Raw genomic sequence first — 15,907 nt, 5'->3', positions numbered from 1 at the left:
CACCACCACCACCACCACCATCACCACCAGTACCATCACCACCATCACCACCACCACCACCATCACCACCACCACCACCATCACCACCAGTACCATCACCACCATCACCACCACCACCATTACCACTACCACCACCATCACTACCACCACCACCACCATCACCATTACCACTACCACCACCACCACCATCACCACCATCACCACCACCACTACCACCACTACCATCACCACCAACACCACCACCACCACCACCATCATTTACTTGTTCAAGCGATCTTTTATAGTAGGGACCATTTTATAAAACTTAAATTTGTCCATTTATACAAATGTTTTCTGAAAGATACTGTTTTAGAAAACAATACAGTTTGCTTCTCTGTGTAGGAACACATGGTATGAATCATGCATGGCTAAAAGGTTAGGGGGTGGGCAGTGATTCCGCCCTAAACACAAAAAGCAGGTTCAAGAAGAAAAGAAGTGTGACATCTAATTTTTATTTGAAAGTAAATGAAAAATAACCTGCTGTGGAAAGAAAAAAAAAAAAGAAAAGGAAAAAGGTCATGGAGAGAGAATAACAAAGAGCAAGATGCCAGAGTTAAGGCTCTAAGGGGGACTGTTTTTAGATGGGAGGGAAACGACACTTACCCGTCTTGTAAATGGTATCTGAAGAGCAGGGCATGCACCCTGAGACCAGATTCAAAGCCAATTGTTTATTTTTGTTAACTCCTAGGTAATCCTAGGTAACAAAGAGTTATTGTGTGAATTTCATAAGCCTTCAAGTCCTGAGGGCTGGGTGGTTCAGGGGTTAAAAGCACCTCATCTGCTCCCTTCCCCCAAGCTGGGCCTAAGCCTGGGTTAGGTCACAGATTGCAGAGGGTTTAGGAGGTTGGGCTCATGGTTTCTAGTCCCTGCATGCTGGCTGGGTGGGGAGAGCTCCTCTGTTGCTGGGGGCATCTGAGGCCTGCATGGGGCTGTGGGAACGGAGACACTTTTGGAGGGAAGGGATAGAAGGGAGTTGAGCAGCTGAGAGGAGTGTGGAGTTGAGAGGCCAAGGGCTGCTGGCCAGGGAAACATAGTTCTCAGTCTTCAGCCTGGTCTTCCTGAGGGCTGGGAGTTTGATTTGACTGGTAGGAAAGTCTGAGCTTGATAGGGAACCCTTATCCTCTCCCACCTTCCCACAAAGGGAGGGTACATAGTTTGCTGGTGCCCCTGCTGGCAGGATCAATTTAGGAGTGACCAGAACAAGGTATGTGGAAGTGGGTTGTGGGGGTCCAGAAAGCTCTAGAACAAACCTGATGCCCATTCCACTTGGTGGCATTAACCTGCTGCCCCCGGCTTCCAGAGCTCATAGCACTTCCCTGTGGCCTCCCTGCTGTGTGCCAGTCACCCCTGCTCTTTAACTAGAGCCTCCTTTTGGCCTGGGTTAAGGCCTGGACTGGGACCTTCCTCTGGAAGCTGTTCGGGGTGTGTAATGTGGTTAGTCATTACCCTCAGTAATTAATCACCCCTGGTAGTAATGAAAACTCACATTCACGTTGGACCTGATAGTTTACAGAGGGCTTTTATATACTTCTGTCATTTGAACCTCCCAACAATTCTTACAGGTACTGTTTTTATGCTCATTTTACAGATAGGAGTTCTAAGACTCAGAGAAATCAAATGACTATCCCAGAGTTACAAGCTAGTGAATAATAGAGCTAGGATTCCAGTCGCAGACCAACTTATTCTTCTGAATCTTGAGGCTTAGATCACATGACTTTTTCACATTGGTGACATACTAGAAATGGGGGTCATTCCTTCCCATAAAGTAAAATAAAATAAAATAAAAGCCAGTAGGTGGGCTAATAGCTGATTTTAACCCTTTTGATGCCTCAAGTTCCTACGCTTAGGGGCCAGGTATCAGTTTATTGCTCTAAATCAAAACAGTCCCCGTAAATGCCCAATGAGGCTCTCAAATTGAGAAGTTGATTTTCATCAGAGTAAATGAAGAATATTATTATATTTTACACATCAATAAATCAATGTAGCCCTAATTTTGCCACGCAGGAAATCAATTCCAGTCTTTCTAAATCATCAAAGATGTTATGAACAAAGTAATTTCACAAATTATGGCAAGTAACACATTTATTGATGACTGCAGTTTAGGAATTTAGAATCTGTGAGCACTGTAATATAATATGGTACACCGGCACGAGCTGAGTGAAATACAGATTATATGGTGAAATTGTAATGCATCATTTGCTATTAGTGGACTGGTAATAATTACCAGTTTCAAAGCAGCTCTCTCCATGTAATCTTTAGTCTCAATCGTAACAGCCCTTCTCATTGACATTATGATTACACTAGCTGCCCTCATGATCTAGAATATCTAGTTGATGGGAATACTAAAATGCGATAGTGAAAACTGTATGTTGTATGCTCATTAGAAGATAAAATGCCATTTTCTCTGACCTGATGTATGAGAGAGAGGGGAGGATAACATCACAGTGTTAACATACTGTAGCATGATCACATAACTGGCTCTGAAAAAAAGTTTAGGATGCTCAGGGCAGCAAAATAAAATGGACTTTTCTCATTTAAGCCTTTTTGAAAGGATACAAATGAGATCCTTGATGTAGCGCTGTATGCCACAGATTTTGGCATTTATCAATGACTACATTCATGGCACATGTGAAACCAGCACCACTAATTGTGAGTCTAGTCCTGGATTTCAATCGATTTTTTATGAGGTAAAATATAATTTTAAGGCATTTGGAGTGATGAACGTGTTAAGGACTTACATTATCAGACAAATCTTTTTACTTGCCCAACTCAGATCGTCAGGCTAAGTGGGTATGACAGTCACCCAGGGATCTAGGGAGGACAAGGAGGAAGCCACAGAGGATCATGTAGTTGGAACCAGATAGTTTTTTTTCCAGCCTATTTGGGACCCAAGTCATTGTTCAACAACAACAAAAAATTTATAAAAATGCTCTCAATGAAGCTTTTTATTTCCCTTTGAAGAGAGGAGGCAAACAAAAATAGGCAGATAATGTGATACTAATGTCAGCGTTTTCTTTCAAAATCTTTCTGCCTTTTTTCCCCCTTCCACATTAGACAAATGTTTGAAACCTAATTTTGGTATCTTACCATCTAATCTTGTTTAAGAGATTTACCCAGGAGTGGGATATATTGAGTGGGATTATAAATGCATTGTAAAGTAAATTACAAGGTCAGGGCAGGAGTCCATTATTTAGACAAGTGCTCGAGCAAGGCTGGCTTGTTTTGGAATACCAGTGTTTGGGGGCTCCTGAGAAGACCCTGCCGGCTTTTCTTTCTGACTTGCTAAATGGAGGCATCATATAATTGATTAATTCCTCATTCTCACTCTTAACCTCCCTGGTAGATTTTTTTTTCCTTCTTAGAAAGTTACTGAGAAATACTAGCTGTGGCCTTAAAGAACTCTTGCAGCCCTTCTTTTAAAAGAAGGAGAAAAGTTTGTTATTTCTCAGTTATATTTTAAGGCTTTTTTTCAGAATCTCTGGGAGGTTTTCTGTTTTTCTCATCCTAGTCCTTTGGCTACCATTACTTCTGCCCTTTTTAATGTTGCAGTTGACTAGTAAACTGTTGGTTAGTTATTCCATATATATATATATATATTTAATGTAGCTATCTCCCCATATATATTTAATTTAGCCATCTCCCCAAATGAAAGATTTTGTGAAGTCAAGCTGGCCCTTCTTTGCCAAAGTGGCATTTACCACTCTTGGGTTCTTTTCAGCAAGGGAAATAATGTGACTTAAGCAGGGCCCCTCTCCAGACGGCTTGGCTACTGGCCAGAGTTGACTAGCTGAACTGTATCTTTCTGTTTCTTTCTCAACTGGAGCTGAGTCTCAGCCGAGGGCGAGGGCGCAGGATGTTGTATAATTTGGTTCACGTTGTTAGCCTCTCAAAATAATGAGGAGGAGGATAGTGTAGCATTTCTCAGCCTGCTGCCTGTCATGGTGCTGGCTGTTTTAACTGTTCCTTAAACTAGGATGCTGTGTCTGCTTAAGTCGGCACCAGCCACTCCGCCTAACTTTTCCAGACTTTCATTTTTCTGACTAGGGGACAACTCCTAAAGATTGGATACAGCCTACCAGTTAAATCTGAATGAAGTTTTTCTTTCAGATTTTTTAAACATTCTTTGAGATAAAAATGGGCGTCCCCATGGGGTGTTGTGGAACCACAATTGGGACTCACTGATCTTCCCACAGTCTGGGGTGTGAGAATGTTGCTAGTCTTTTTTCTATGGAAGTATTTTACAAGTATCCTCTCATTTTAACAATATCAACAATTAGTGTATTTCAGGCTAAGGCTGAAAGCATCTTTAGGGCCATAGAACATTGTAGTGAGTTGACCTTCTTCCCCTTTTTTGATATCTCTATGAAATGTTTGCTTATTTAGAAAGTTCACCTGCCACCCAGGGGGGAATAGAAAGCTGGGATTTAGGAAGCCAAAAAGTTTCCTTGGGTCACCTTGTCCAAGTTTCTCACTTAATGAGGAGGAAACAGAGGCACATGGAGATGAGATGGCTTGCCCCAAACTACAGATGATAGGACTGGAAAGTTTAGAAGACATTTGTTGAGGTGCCTAGAATATAGGGACCTTCATCCTCAAGCCAGAACTGGTCAGGATTTTTCCGCTTTGGGGATTGGATATAAAATTCCTAGAACTGAGTTTAATGGCAGGAAGACTGATTGGACCAATATTTACTGGGTACCCATGCTCAGACGTGCCAGGCACAGGGGGTAGGTCAGTGAGGGCTTAGGCCTTGGGGTTGAGGGGTGGGGGCAGGGAAGGCTGGAGGTGGAACATAAATAAGCAATTGCTGATGCCCGCCTCAGTGATTAAACATTGATGTTGGTGTTGTATTATTTTGCAGGTAAAGATGAGCCCAGCAGCTACACATGTACAACTTGCAAACAGCCATTCACCAGTGCATGGTTTCTCTTGCAACACGCACAGAACACTCATGGATTAAGAATCTACTTAGAAAGCGAACACGGAAGTCCCCTGACCCCGCGGGTTGGTATCCCTTCAGGACTAGGTGCAGAATGTCCTTCCCAGCCACCTCTCCATGGGATTCATATTGCAGACAATAACCCCTTTAACCTGCTAAGAATACCAGGATCAGTATCGAGAGAGGCTTCCGGCCTGGCAGAAGGGCGCTTTCCACCCACTCCCCCCCTGTTTAGTCCACCACCGAGACATCACTTGGACCCCCACCGCATAGAGCGCCTGGGGGCGGAAGAGATGGCCCTGGCCACCCATCACCCGAGTGCCTTTGACAGGGTGCTGCGGTTGAATCCAATGGCTATGGAGCCTCCCGCCATGGATTTCTCTAGGAGACTTAGAGAGCTGGCAGGGAACACGTCTAGCCCACCGCTGTCCCCAGGCCGGCCCAGCCCTATGCAAAGGTTACTGCAACCATTCCAGCCAGGTAGCAAGCCGCCCTTCCTGGCGACGCCCCCCCTCCCTCCTCTGCAATCCGCCCCTCCTCCCTCCCAGCCCCCGGTCAAGTCCAAGTCATGCGAGTTCTGCGGCAAGACGTTCAAATTTCAGAGCAACCTGGTGGTGCACCGGCGCAGCCACACGGGCGAGAAGCCCTACAAGTGCAACCTGTGCGACCACGCGTGCACCCAGGCCAGCAAGCTGAAGCGCCACATGAAGACGCACATGCACAAATCGTCCCCCATGACGGTCAAGTCCGACGACGGTCTCTCCACCGCCAGCTCCCCGGAACCCGGCACCAGCGACTTGGTGGGCAGCGCCAGCAGCGCGCTCAAGTCCGTGGTGGCCAAGTTCAAGAGCGAGAACGACCCCAACCTGATCCCGGAGAACGGGGACGAGGAGGAAGAGGAGGACGACGAGGAAGAGGAAGAAGAGGAGGAAGAGGAGGAGGAGGAGCTGACGGAGAGCGAGAGGGTGGACTACGGTTTCGGGCTGAGCCTGGAGGCGGCGCGCCACCACGAGAACAGCTCGCGGGGCGCGGTCGTGGGCGTGGGCGACGAGAGCCGCGCCCTGCCCGACGTCATGCAGGGCATGGTGCTCAGCTCCATGCAGCACTTCAGCGAGGCCTTCCACCAGGTCCTGGGCGAGAAGCATAAGCGCGGCCACCTGGCCGAGGCCGAGGGCCACAGGGACACTTGCGACGAAGACTCAGTGGCCGGCGAGTCGGACCGCATAGACGATGGCACTGTTAATGGCCGCGGCTGCTCCCCGGGCGAGTCGGCCTCGGGGGGCCTGTCCAAAAAGCTGCTGCTGGGCAGCCCCAGCTCGCTGAGCCCCTTCTCTAAGCGCATCAAGCTCGAGAAGGAGTTCGACCTGCCCCCGGCCGCGATGCCCAACACGGAGAACGTGTACTCGCAGTGGCTCGCCGGCTACGCGGCCTCCAGGCAGCTCAAAGATCCCTTCCTTAGCTTCGGAGACTCCAGACAATCGCCTTTTGCCTCCTCGTCGGAGCACTCCTCGGAGAACGGGAGCTTGCGCTTCTCCACACCGCCCGGGGAGCTGGACGGAGGGATCTCGGGGCGCAGCGGCACGGGAAGTGGAGGGAGCACGCCCCATATTAGTGGTCCGGGCCCGGGCAGGCCCAGCTCAAAAGAGGGCAGACGCAGCGACACTTGTGAGTACTGTGGGAAAGTCTTCAAGAACTGTAGCAATCTCACTGTCCACAGGAGAAGCCACACGGGCGAAAGGCCTTATAAATGCGAGCTGTGCAACTATGCCTGTGCCCAGAGTAGCAAGCTCACCAGGCACATGAAAACGCATGGCCAGGTGGGGAAGGACGTTTACAAATGTGAAATTTGTAAGATGCCTTTTAGCGTGTACAGTACCCTGGAGAAACACATGAAAAAATGGCACAGTGATCGAGTGTTGAATAATGATATAAAAACTGAATAGAGGTATATTAATACCCCTCCCTCACTCCCACTTGACACCCCCTTTTTCACCACTCCCCTTCCCCATCGCCCTCCAGCCCCACTCCCTGTAGGATTTTTTCTAGTCCCATGTGATTTAAACAAACAAACAAACAAACAAACAGAAGTAACGAAGCTAAGAATATGAGAGTGCTTGTCACCAGCACACCTGTTTTTTTCTTTTTCTTTTTCTTTTTTCTTTTCCTTTTTTTTTTTTTCCTTTATGTTCTCACCGTTTGAATGCATGATCTGTATGGGGCAATACTATTGCATTTTACGCAAACTTTGAGCCTTTCTCTTGTGCAATAATTTACATGTTGTGTATGTTTTTTTTTAAACTTAGACAGCATGTATGGTATGTTATGGCTATTTTGAATTGTCCCTAATTCGTTGCTGAGCAAACATGTTGCTGTTTCCAGTTCCGTTCTGAGAGAAAAAGAGAGAGAGAGAGAAAAAGACCATGCTGCATACATTCTGTAATACATATCATGTACAGTTTTATTTTATAACGTGAGGAGGAAAAACAGTCTTTGGATTAACCCTCTATAGACAGAATAGATAGCACTGAAAAAAATCTCTATGAGCTAAATGTCTGTCTCTAAAGGGTTAAATGTATCAATTGGAGAGGAAGAAAAAAAGGCCTTGAATTGACAAATTAACAGAAAACAGAACAAGTTTATTCTATCATTTGGTTTTAAAATATGAGTGCCTTGGATCTATTACAACCACATCGATGGTTCTTTCTACTTGTTATAAACTTGTAGCTTAATTCAGCATTGGGTGAGGTAATAAACCTTAGGAACTAGCATATAATTCTATATTGTATTTCTCACAACAATGGCTACCTAAAAATATGACCCATTATGTCCTAGTTAATCATCATTTTTTCTTTAGTTTAATTTTATAAACAAAACTGATTATACCAGTATAAAAGCTACTTTGCTCCTGGTGAGAGCTTAAAAGAAATGGGCTGTTTTGCCCAAAGTTTTATTTTTTTTAAACAATGATTAAATTGAATGTGTAATGTGCAAAAGCCCTGGAACGCAATTAAATACACTAGTAAGCAGTTCATTTTATGAAGATATTTGCTTTAATAATGTCTTTTTAAAAATTCTGGCACCAAAAGAAATAGATCCAGATCTACTTGGTTGTCAAGTGGACAATCAAATGATAAACTTTAAGACCTTGTATACCATATTGAAAGGAAGAGGCTGACAATAAGGTTTGACAGAGGGGAACAGAAGAAAATAATATGACTTATTAGCACAACGTGGTACTATTTGCCATTTAAAACTAGAACAGGTATATAAGCTAATATTGATACAATGATGATTAACTATGAAATCTTAAGACTTGCGTTTAAATGTGACATTCTTAAAAAAAGAAGAGAAAGAATTTTAAGAGTAGCAGTATATATGTCTGTGCTCCCTAAAAGTTGTACTTCATTTCTTTTCCATACACTGTGTGCTATTTGTGTTAACATGGAAGAGGATTCATTGTTTTTATTTTTTTTTAAATTTTTTCTTTTTTATTAAGCTAGCATCTGCCCCAGTTGGTGTTCAAATAGCACTTGACTCTGCCTGTGATATCTGTATCTTTTCTCTAATCAGAGATACAGAGGTTGAGTATAAAATAAACCTGCTCAGATAGGACAATTAAGTGCACTGTACAATTTTCCCAGTTTACAGGTCTATACTTAAGGGAAAAGTTGCAAGAATGCTGAAAAAAAAATTGAACACAATCTCATTGAGGAGCATTTTTAAAAAACTAAAAAAAAAAAAACTTTGCCAGCCATTTACTTGACTATTGAGCTTACTTACTTGGACGCAACATTGCAAGCGCTGTGAATGGAAACAGAATACACTTAACATAGAAATGAATGATTGCTTTCGCTTCTACAGTGCAAGGATTTTTTTGTACAAAACTTTTTTAAATATAAATGTTAAGAAAAAATTTTTTTAAAAAACACTTCATTATGTTTAGGGGGGAACTGCATTTTAGGGTTCCATTGTCTTGGTGGTGTTACAAGACTTGTTATCCATTTAAAAATGGTAGTGGAAATTCTATGCCTTGGATACACACCGCTCTTCAGGTTGTAAAAAAAAAACATACATTGGGGAAAGGTTTAAGATTATATAGTACTTAAATATAGGAAAATGCACACTCATGTTGATTCCTATGCTAAAATACATTTATGGTCTTTTTTCTGTATTTCTAGAATGGTATTTGAATTAAATGTTCATCTAGTGTTAGGCACTATAGTATTTATATTGAAGCTTGTATTTTTAACTGTTGCTTGTTCTCTTAAAAGGTATCAATGTACCTTTTTTGGTAGTGGAAAAAAAAAAAGACAGGCTGCCACAGTATATTTTTTTAATTTGGCAGGATAATATAGTGCAAATTATTTGTATGCTTCAAAAAAAAAAGAGAGAAACAAAAAAGTGTGACATTACAGATGAGAAGCCATATAATGGCGGTTTGGGGGAGCCTGCTAGAATGTCACATGGATGGCTGTCATAGGGGTTGTACATATCCTTTTTTGTTCCTTTTTCCTGCTGCCATACTGTATGCAGTACTGCAAGCTAATAACGTTGGTTTGTTACGTAGTGTGCTTTTTGTCCCTTTCCTTCTATCACCCTACATTCCAGCATCTTACCTTCATATGCAGTAAAAGAAAGAAAGAAAAAAAAAGGAAAAAAAAAAAAACAACCAATGTTTTGCAGTTTTTTTCATTGCCAAAAACTAAATGGTGCTTTATATTTAGATTGGAAAGAATTTCATATGCAAAGCATATTAAAGAGAAAGCCCGCTTTAGTCAATACTTTTTTGTAAATGGCAATGCAGAATATTTTGTTATTGGCCTTTTCTATTCCTGTAATGAAAGCTGTTTGTCGTAACTTGAAATTTTATCTTTTACTATGGGAGTCACTATTTATTATTGCTTATGTGCCCTGTTCAAAACGGAGGCGCTTAATTTGATCTTTTATTTTTCTTTGTTTTTATTTTTTTTTTATTTAGATGACCAAAGGTCATTACAACCTGGCTTTTTATTGTATTTGTTTCTGGTCTTTGTTAAGTTCTATTGGAAAAACCACTGTCTGTGTTTTTTTGGCAGTTGTCTGCATTAACCTGTTCATACACCCATTTTGTCCCTTTATTGAAAAAATAAAAAAAATTAAAGTACACATTGTAAGCTTCTTGTGTCCTCATTTGACACACTCTGTAAATTACTTTCAAGAAAATAACAGGTTTTAAGAGAAGGCCAGTCAGTCTTTTTCAGGATTATTTCTATGGGCATTCTGATGCGTGTATTATACCCTAAAGGAACATAAAGTACTTACTATATTAAAATAGACATATCTCAAACCCTGGACATAGTTTTAAGGCTTTACAGTTCTAGAATAGTTTTCAAGAAATGGAAGGTGTTTTCAGTCTGATGTTAAAAACTTACTCCATCTCTTAGTAGAAATCCATTCAAACATAAGTGAAAAAACTTGCTGGTAATAGCATCTTAAACTTATTTCCTTTAAATTTTTTGCTGTTCTTGCTGTCTAAAAATTCTTTTCTATTCTTCCATCCTTGCTTTACCTTAGAACATAATGTAAAAAAGATTTTTTTAAAAAAAATCAGCTCTTTGGTTTCCATGTAAGAGTCTTTTCTCATAACAAAATAACCCCACTTTTCAAATCTAAACATCTGGAAACAAAGGCATCAGGTTTTGTTTTGTTTTGTTTTGTTTAAAAAAGAGGGAGAAAAAAAGACAGAGAGGAAAGAAAAGAAAGCAGCCATTAGGGGTGTAGCCATAGTGAAATCTTTGGAATCAGCCACTGATTTCCTGAGATGCATAGTGGTTTGCCTTGTGGTTCTGAGATCCTAGGAACCCTAGATGCTACAGATTACTTTAGGTGTTTTGATAGGGTCTTCCTGGATGACAGCAAATAAGGGTGGGAATACCCTTCAATTATCTTCTGACCAGCCAGTTAGGTCTATTTTAAAAATCCTTAGAAATCTGTGTTGTCACTTTTACAAATACTGCATGTTGCAGCATCTATTTGCTTTACTAAACACATACCTCTGTGATATCGTCTCCCTGTTCCCAGTGTAGATGAATGAATACGACATTGTTCTTATTTTTGTAAAAAACCAAAACAAAAGCCGCTCTGTTGTCTTCTTGTGGTAGCATTTTTTGTCGCTCAGTTCTTATGCCCTAGTGCCTGTAAGGTGGCCTTTTCATGTCATGCCTTTTATCTGAGGCAAAAATAGTTTTATCTTTCTAAAGTATAAAGAAAGTTAATGTTTTCTGAAAAGCCAGTTTGGGTGGGAAGGAGAGAGTGGGGCTAGAGGAATCCACTGAGAAAGGACGTTGGAGAATATTACGTAGGAGCTGGGGTGGGGTGGGCATGCGGTACCTTGAGAACTTGATGTTTGTCACTGAACTTAGAAAAGATATACTGTACGTGTTTTGGATTAGGTTTCTCCAAAACTGAATCCAAAATGCTGCTCAAGACAGATAGAAATAATTCCCCAGTGCCATGCCAGCTTTAGACGTGGTGACTTCGACTCCACCATATTAAATGTCCATAAAACCTCTGTGTGTCCCTATTACTCTTTTATTAGGAGCTATGAGTGCAGCTGTGTAGATTTTATATACAGTATTCATTTTAATTTCTCAGTATATGATGCTCTTAGTGTAATTAGGTTTTGCATCCTGACAGACAGAATTAATGGTGGATACTGTATACTTGTCTGTTCAAATTTCTTAAATCAAATGGGGAATGGGGAGGAGTGCAAACATCTGGTGATAAATCACAGATTATGTTTGATTTACATGGTCCCAAAGTTAAATAAATTTATTGGGAGATGGGTTCTTCAGGTTACTTAGTCTCCTGATTTATTGAAGCCTTCTGATAAAATATTATTTCTGAAGCTGATGAACAATAGAAGCATGAGAACCTAGCCAACATGAATATCACTTATAAATGATATTTTGTATCCAGAACTCTAAAATTTAAAATCTTAATATAAAATAACACAAATTTCCAATAGTAAGATGAATTCATGATCTTTTTTTTTTAAATGAGGACCTACTAAGAACATTAATGTCTCTTAAAATCCTCAAGTAAGTTTTTGTAACAGTGGAATGTTCTCTACATACCTGAACTGATGCTTAAAATGTTCATTTGAGAACAACTTAATAAACAGGAATACAGCAAATTCTATTTTTCACAGATTTTAAACCAGAAACTCTTCCAGTGCCTATATTACCTCCATCCTGAACCCATTTGCTATCCTCTCTTTGTTTAGGACCTACAAAAAGGCTGGAACCAACACATTACAAAGGTTGCCAAGAAGTGAGGTGAACACAGTTCTTCATTTTCAATGGCCATGGCAGAAAGTGTGAAGTAGCTGAGTTTTTCCCAGGGCATTCTGTAGATATAGAACTGTTTATTTAAATACCATTTTTGTATATGCAATAAGTACGTATTGTATATATTCATAATGCTAGAAGTGAGAACTTGAATGGAAGTGGCAGGAGATGGCTTAGGTATAATTCCAATTGGAGAAATAAGGAAATGAGGTGGTTTATTCACAGACACAGTTTGCTGAAAGGCACTGGGATTATTTCGGGCATTTCTGAAAAGGAGTGAAAAGCCTCAGGCCCCATCCTCTCCTGCTTGTAGCACTTTGCCCACAGAGACTGAGGGAGGAAATACAGTGTTTTCTTGTTTTAAGCCTCTTTTCCCCCTCCGTACACACACGAACATGACTTCTTATGACTGTGTTGTAACTGTGTGTTCCTCATTACGATTCTGTTACTCCATTGTCCCTGGGCCTGGTGTGTTCAGGAATGTACGCATCCCGTTCTCTTTTTTTCAGAAAACTTCCCATAAAAAAAAAAATGTGGGAACTTTGCCGACATGAGGATGGGATTGGCAGTGTTCTCTCAACCTGCTTGGAAAAATGTTTCTTAAAAGACTGCTAACTTTTAAAAGGCATGAGCCATCTAGCAGATATTCCTAGTTGTCTCCTAAAGCCCTGCATCTTTCCCAATTGAAAATAAATGAACCCATTGTTAGAGAAATGGACATCAGAACACATAGAGGGAATTGGGATGATGTGTATTTACTCTAGGGCTGCTATAGCTATGAACTGTGGACATGGGTTGTCCGGTCTGCACTTCTGCTTGCTGGCATCTCGTTATCCAATTAGCCCGCTGTTTCATTTACTACATACAGCAGGAGGCCAGTGACTCAGCCTTTAGGGGGATGGGGCTGTTTCTCTCTCTCTCTCTCTCTTTCTCTCTCTCTATTTCCCAGCGTCATCTACGGTCATGGGATACCATTAATTCCTCCCTTCCAAATGGGAAAGAGACCAATCCAGTTCACACCGGTCATTGTACTTAAGAACCTAAACTTGGCTGAACACAGCTCGATGGTTGATCCAAATACGTTTTTCCTTTCTGTAAAGTGGCAAAAACTATTTCAAGGGAGCCCGTGTATCATATCTTTCATAGGGATGGTAGAAAAGGCAAATTAAGCCATTTCCCCAAGTATCCTCTAAAGCCGGAGCCCCTAAACCCATAGGGGGGCTGTGCTTTTAAATAGCTGTGAACGTGGTACATGCCCATGATATACTTTGTCTATTAGGGCTTTGAATATTGGTAGCAGGTTGGACGAAGGGGTTTGATTGGGGTATCAGCTAAAGGGGCCTCGACGACAGTGACTTAGCGCTGGACTGGGAATGGGATTCCCCAGAACCCACCTGGACACAGCATGCCCCTCAGCCCAGGTCTCCGCTGCTCTGCTCAGGGGTGGGATGCGTGAGAGCAGCTGAGCTCCAGACCCCGGGCCTCCTGCGGCGCCAAGTCAGGGGAGAGGAGGCCCCAGGCCCCTGCTTCGGGTCGCCATGGCAACGAGGCCTGGAATGCCACAGTGGTAGCCCTCTTCCTCGGCACATCCGGACTCCCAGTTCTGCTGCTTCAAGTCAATGGCCACAGCAAGGGAGGAACCCCGGAGGAAAATAACCACTCCCTTCTTCCCTTCACCATTGCCTTCCCCCTTCCAAAAAAGAAAAGAAAACTGCATGTTTGAAAGAAACTACAGGCAGTTTTTGGTGCAATTTGAGAGCAACTCTTTTGGGTTCTGGTTTTCTCTTCAGAGATTTGTTCGCCTCTTGTAAATCATTGGCTGCTTTGACGTTGAACTTGATGACATTTCATGTTTTCGTTGTGCTGCTTTTACATCAGTTTTGATTTTTTGTTTCTTTATAATTTTATTATTATTTTGAGAAGGTGTCCCCTTTCCCTCCTCCCTCTCCCGCTCTCCTCAACCAAAGGACTGTTTCTAAGTTTTCTCAGTCATAAGGGAAAGTGTTTCCTTCCAGGTGTGTCCCGAGTTTATTAGGACTATCATACAATTGGGCAGGGGTAGGGGGACCTGGGTCCTCCTTGGGGGGACGGAAGGGAGGGAGGCATGGGAAGACCACTCAGAGGTCAGAGATACTTGGGGAGGGGAGGCTGAGTTTGAAATCATGCTTAAGATGCCAGTGGCTCGACCTGTGGTTGGTTTAAGTTCTAATTTTTAAAAAGCTAGTTAGAGAACAGAAAATCATTGGGCCAAGTCACACCTGTACTTTTTTTTTCCCCCTCCTCTGTCTCCAACCTCTTTCTAGGTTCTTCACACACCCCCATTCGGCGTAGTACCCAGAGAGCTCAAGATGTGTGGCAGTTTTCGGATGGAAGCTCGAGAGCCCTTAAGTTCTGAGAAAATTTGAAGCCCCCAGGGGCGGGGTGGACGCGTGCCGCCCAGTCGACGTCAGCGTGGTCTGTCATCCTGCTAGTTTGTGATGTTTTCTGACAGTAGCCTCCAAGAAGCCGTTGTGCGAAGACAGAGTCCTGCAGAGTCCTTCCAGCCTAGGCCTGCAGTGCCATTTTATTTATATTTTTTAATAAAAAGTAAAAACAAAAAAACAGACCCACATTGGAACAGTGAATCAGTCCCATAGAGGGGGCCCGTGGACCATCGCTGTCATGAGTGATGCCCTGGCCCTTCTGAAACCAGCCAACCTAATTACCTGTATTGTGGAAATGCGCATGAGTCCCCAACCCCTTGTTTCTATACATTCTATGTTGTCTTTTAAAAAGTGTGCTTAACATTGACACAATAAATGTTGGAGCTTTAGGTGGTGTTTGCTTGTTCTTTAATTTTTAATGCTTATAAGACAATGCGGCTGCTTATGACTTTGTATTTCTGTACCCGTTTCCTACAGACACCCATCGGGTGGGTAGGAGGAACAGATTTGAGAAATGGGCAGGAGATGTAGGAGGGGAACTAGGTTACCACTTATCAGATGGCATAAATTTTGAAGGAGAATCAAAATGCAAAACTTGGGGATAAATCATAGCAATATCATAATTAATGTAGTAGTAGTGTTGCTGTTTATTAATGCTGAAGTGTGGTTTTCCTAACTGTCTGACTTATAATTTGCATACCATTAAATAATGCGTAATATGGCACGCCGAATCCTGTTTTTCAAATATATGCTTTTGGTGGCTACCATGCAGGATTTGAATTTGTCTTTTAATTTAGCTTAGGAAAGATAACGTCACTGGGTGAGCGGTAAATCCTAAAGAAGGTGATAAATGTCAGTAGTTGCTTATTAAATATTCTAATTTTAGGTTCCCAGACCTTCAGGAAATATATCTTAATGCAGACAAACAAACGTAAACCTTCTTTAGTACTTACATCAGGAAATTTGGGGCAGATTTTAGAGGGGGGAAATTGTAGGAGGAAAGAAGTTCACGTGAGAACAGACAATTGTAATCACAGTAGTGCTCCATTCCTTAGAAATTAGTGCCACAAATAAGTTACATCTACAAACAGGTGGTAAAAATTCTTGCTGGCCAAGTTAATTTGCACAGAACTTTTCTCAGTTTGGTGTTTTTTGCTGCTTGGAGATCCAGAAGAGAA

General features: G+C 42.1%; 1 protein-coding gene across 5 annotated transcripts in view; it reads left to right on the top strand.

Annotated features, from left to right (window-relative positions):
• Positions 1-15,118, top strand: part of BCL11A (BAF chromatin remodeling complex subunit BCL11A) — a 102,415-nt gene extending 87,297 nt beyond the window's left edge. For 2 of the 5 annotated variants that reach the window (XM_012501255.2, XM_012501260.2), the window contains exons 4-5: positions 4,901-6,923; positions 14,610-15,118. In XM_012501255.2, the coding sequence (XP_012356709.1) occupies positions 4,901-6,921 (2,021 nt within the window). In that variant the 3' untranslated portion in view covers positions 6,922-6,923; positions 14,610-15,118. The remainder of the gene's footprint in view (positions 1-4,900; positions 6,924-14,609) is intronic. The other 3 variants (XM_012501259.2, XM_003262415.4, XM_003262418.4) reach the window with 3 other exon arrangements.
• Positions 15,119-15,907: the final 789 nt, after the last annotated feature.

The sequence above is a fragment of the Nomascus leucogenys genome, chromosome 14 (assembly GCF_006542625.1).
Source record: "Nomascus leucogenys isolate Asia chromosome 14, Asia_NLE_v1, whole genome shotgun sequence".
In the NCBI taxonomy this organism is placed as follows: domain Eukaryota; kingdom Metazoa; phylum Chordata; class Mammalia; order Primates; family Hylobatidae; genus Nomascus; species Nomascus leucogenys.
This window is presented reverse-complemented; position numbering and strand designations above follow the sequence as displayed.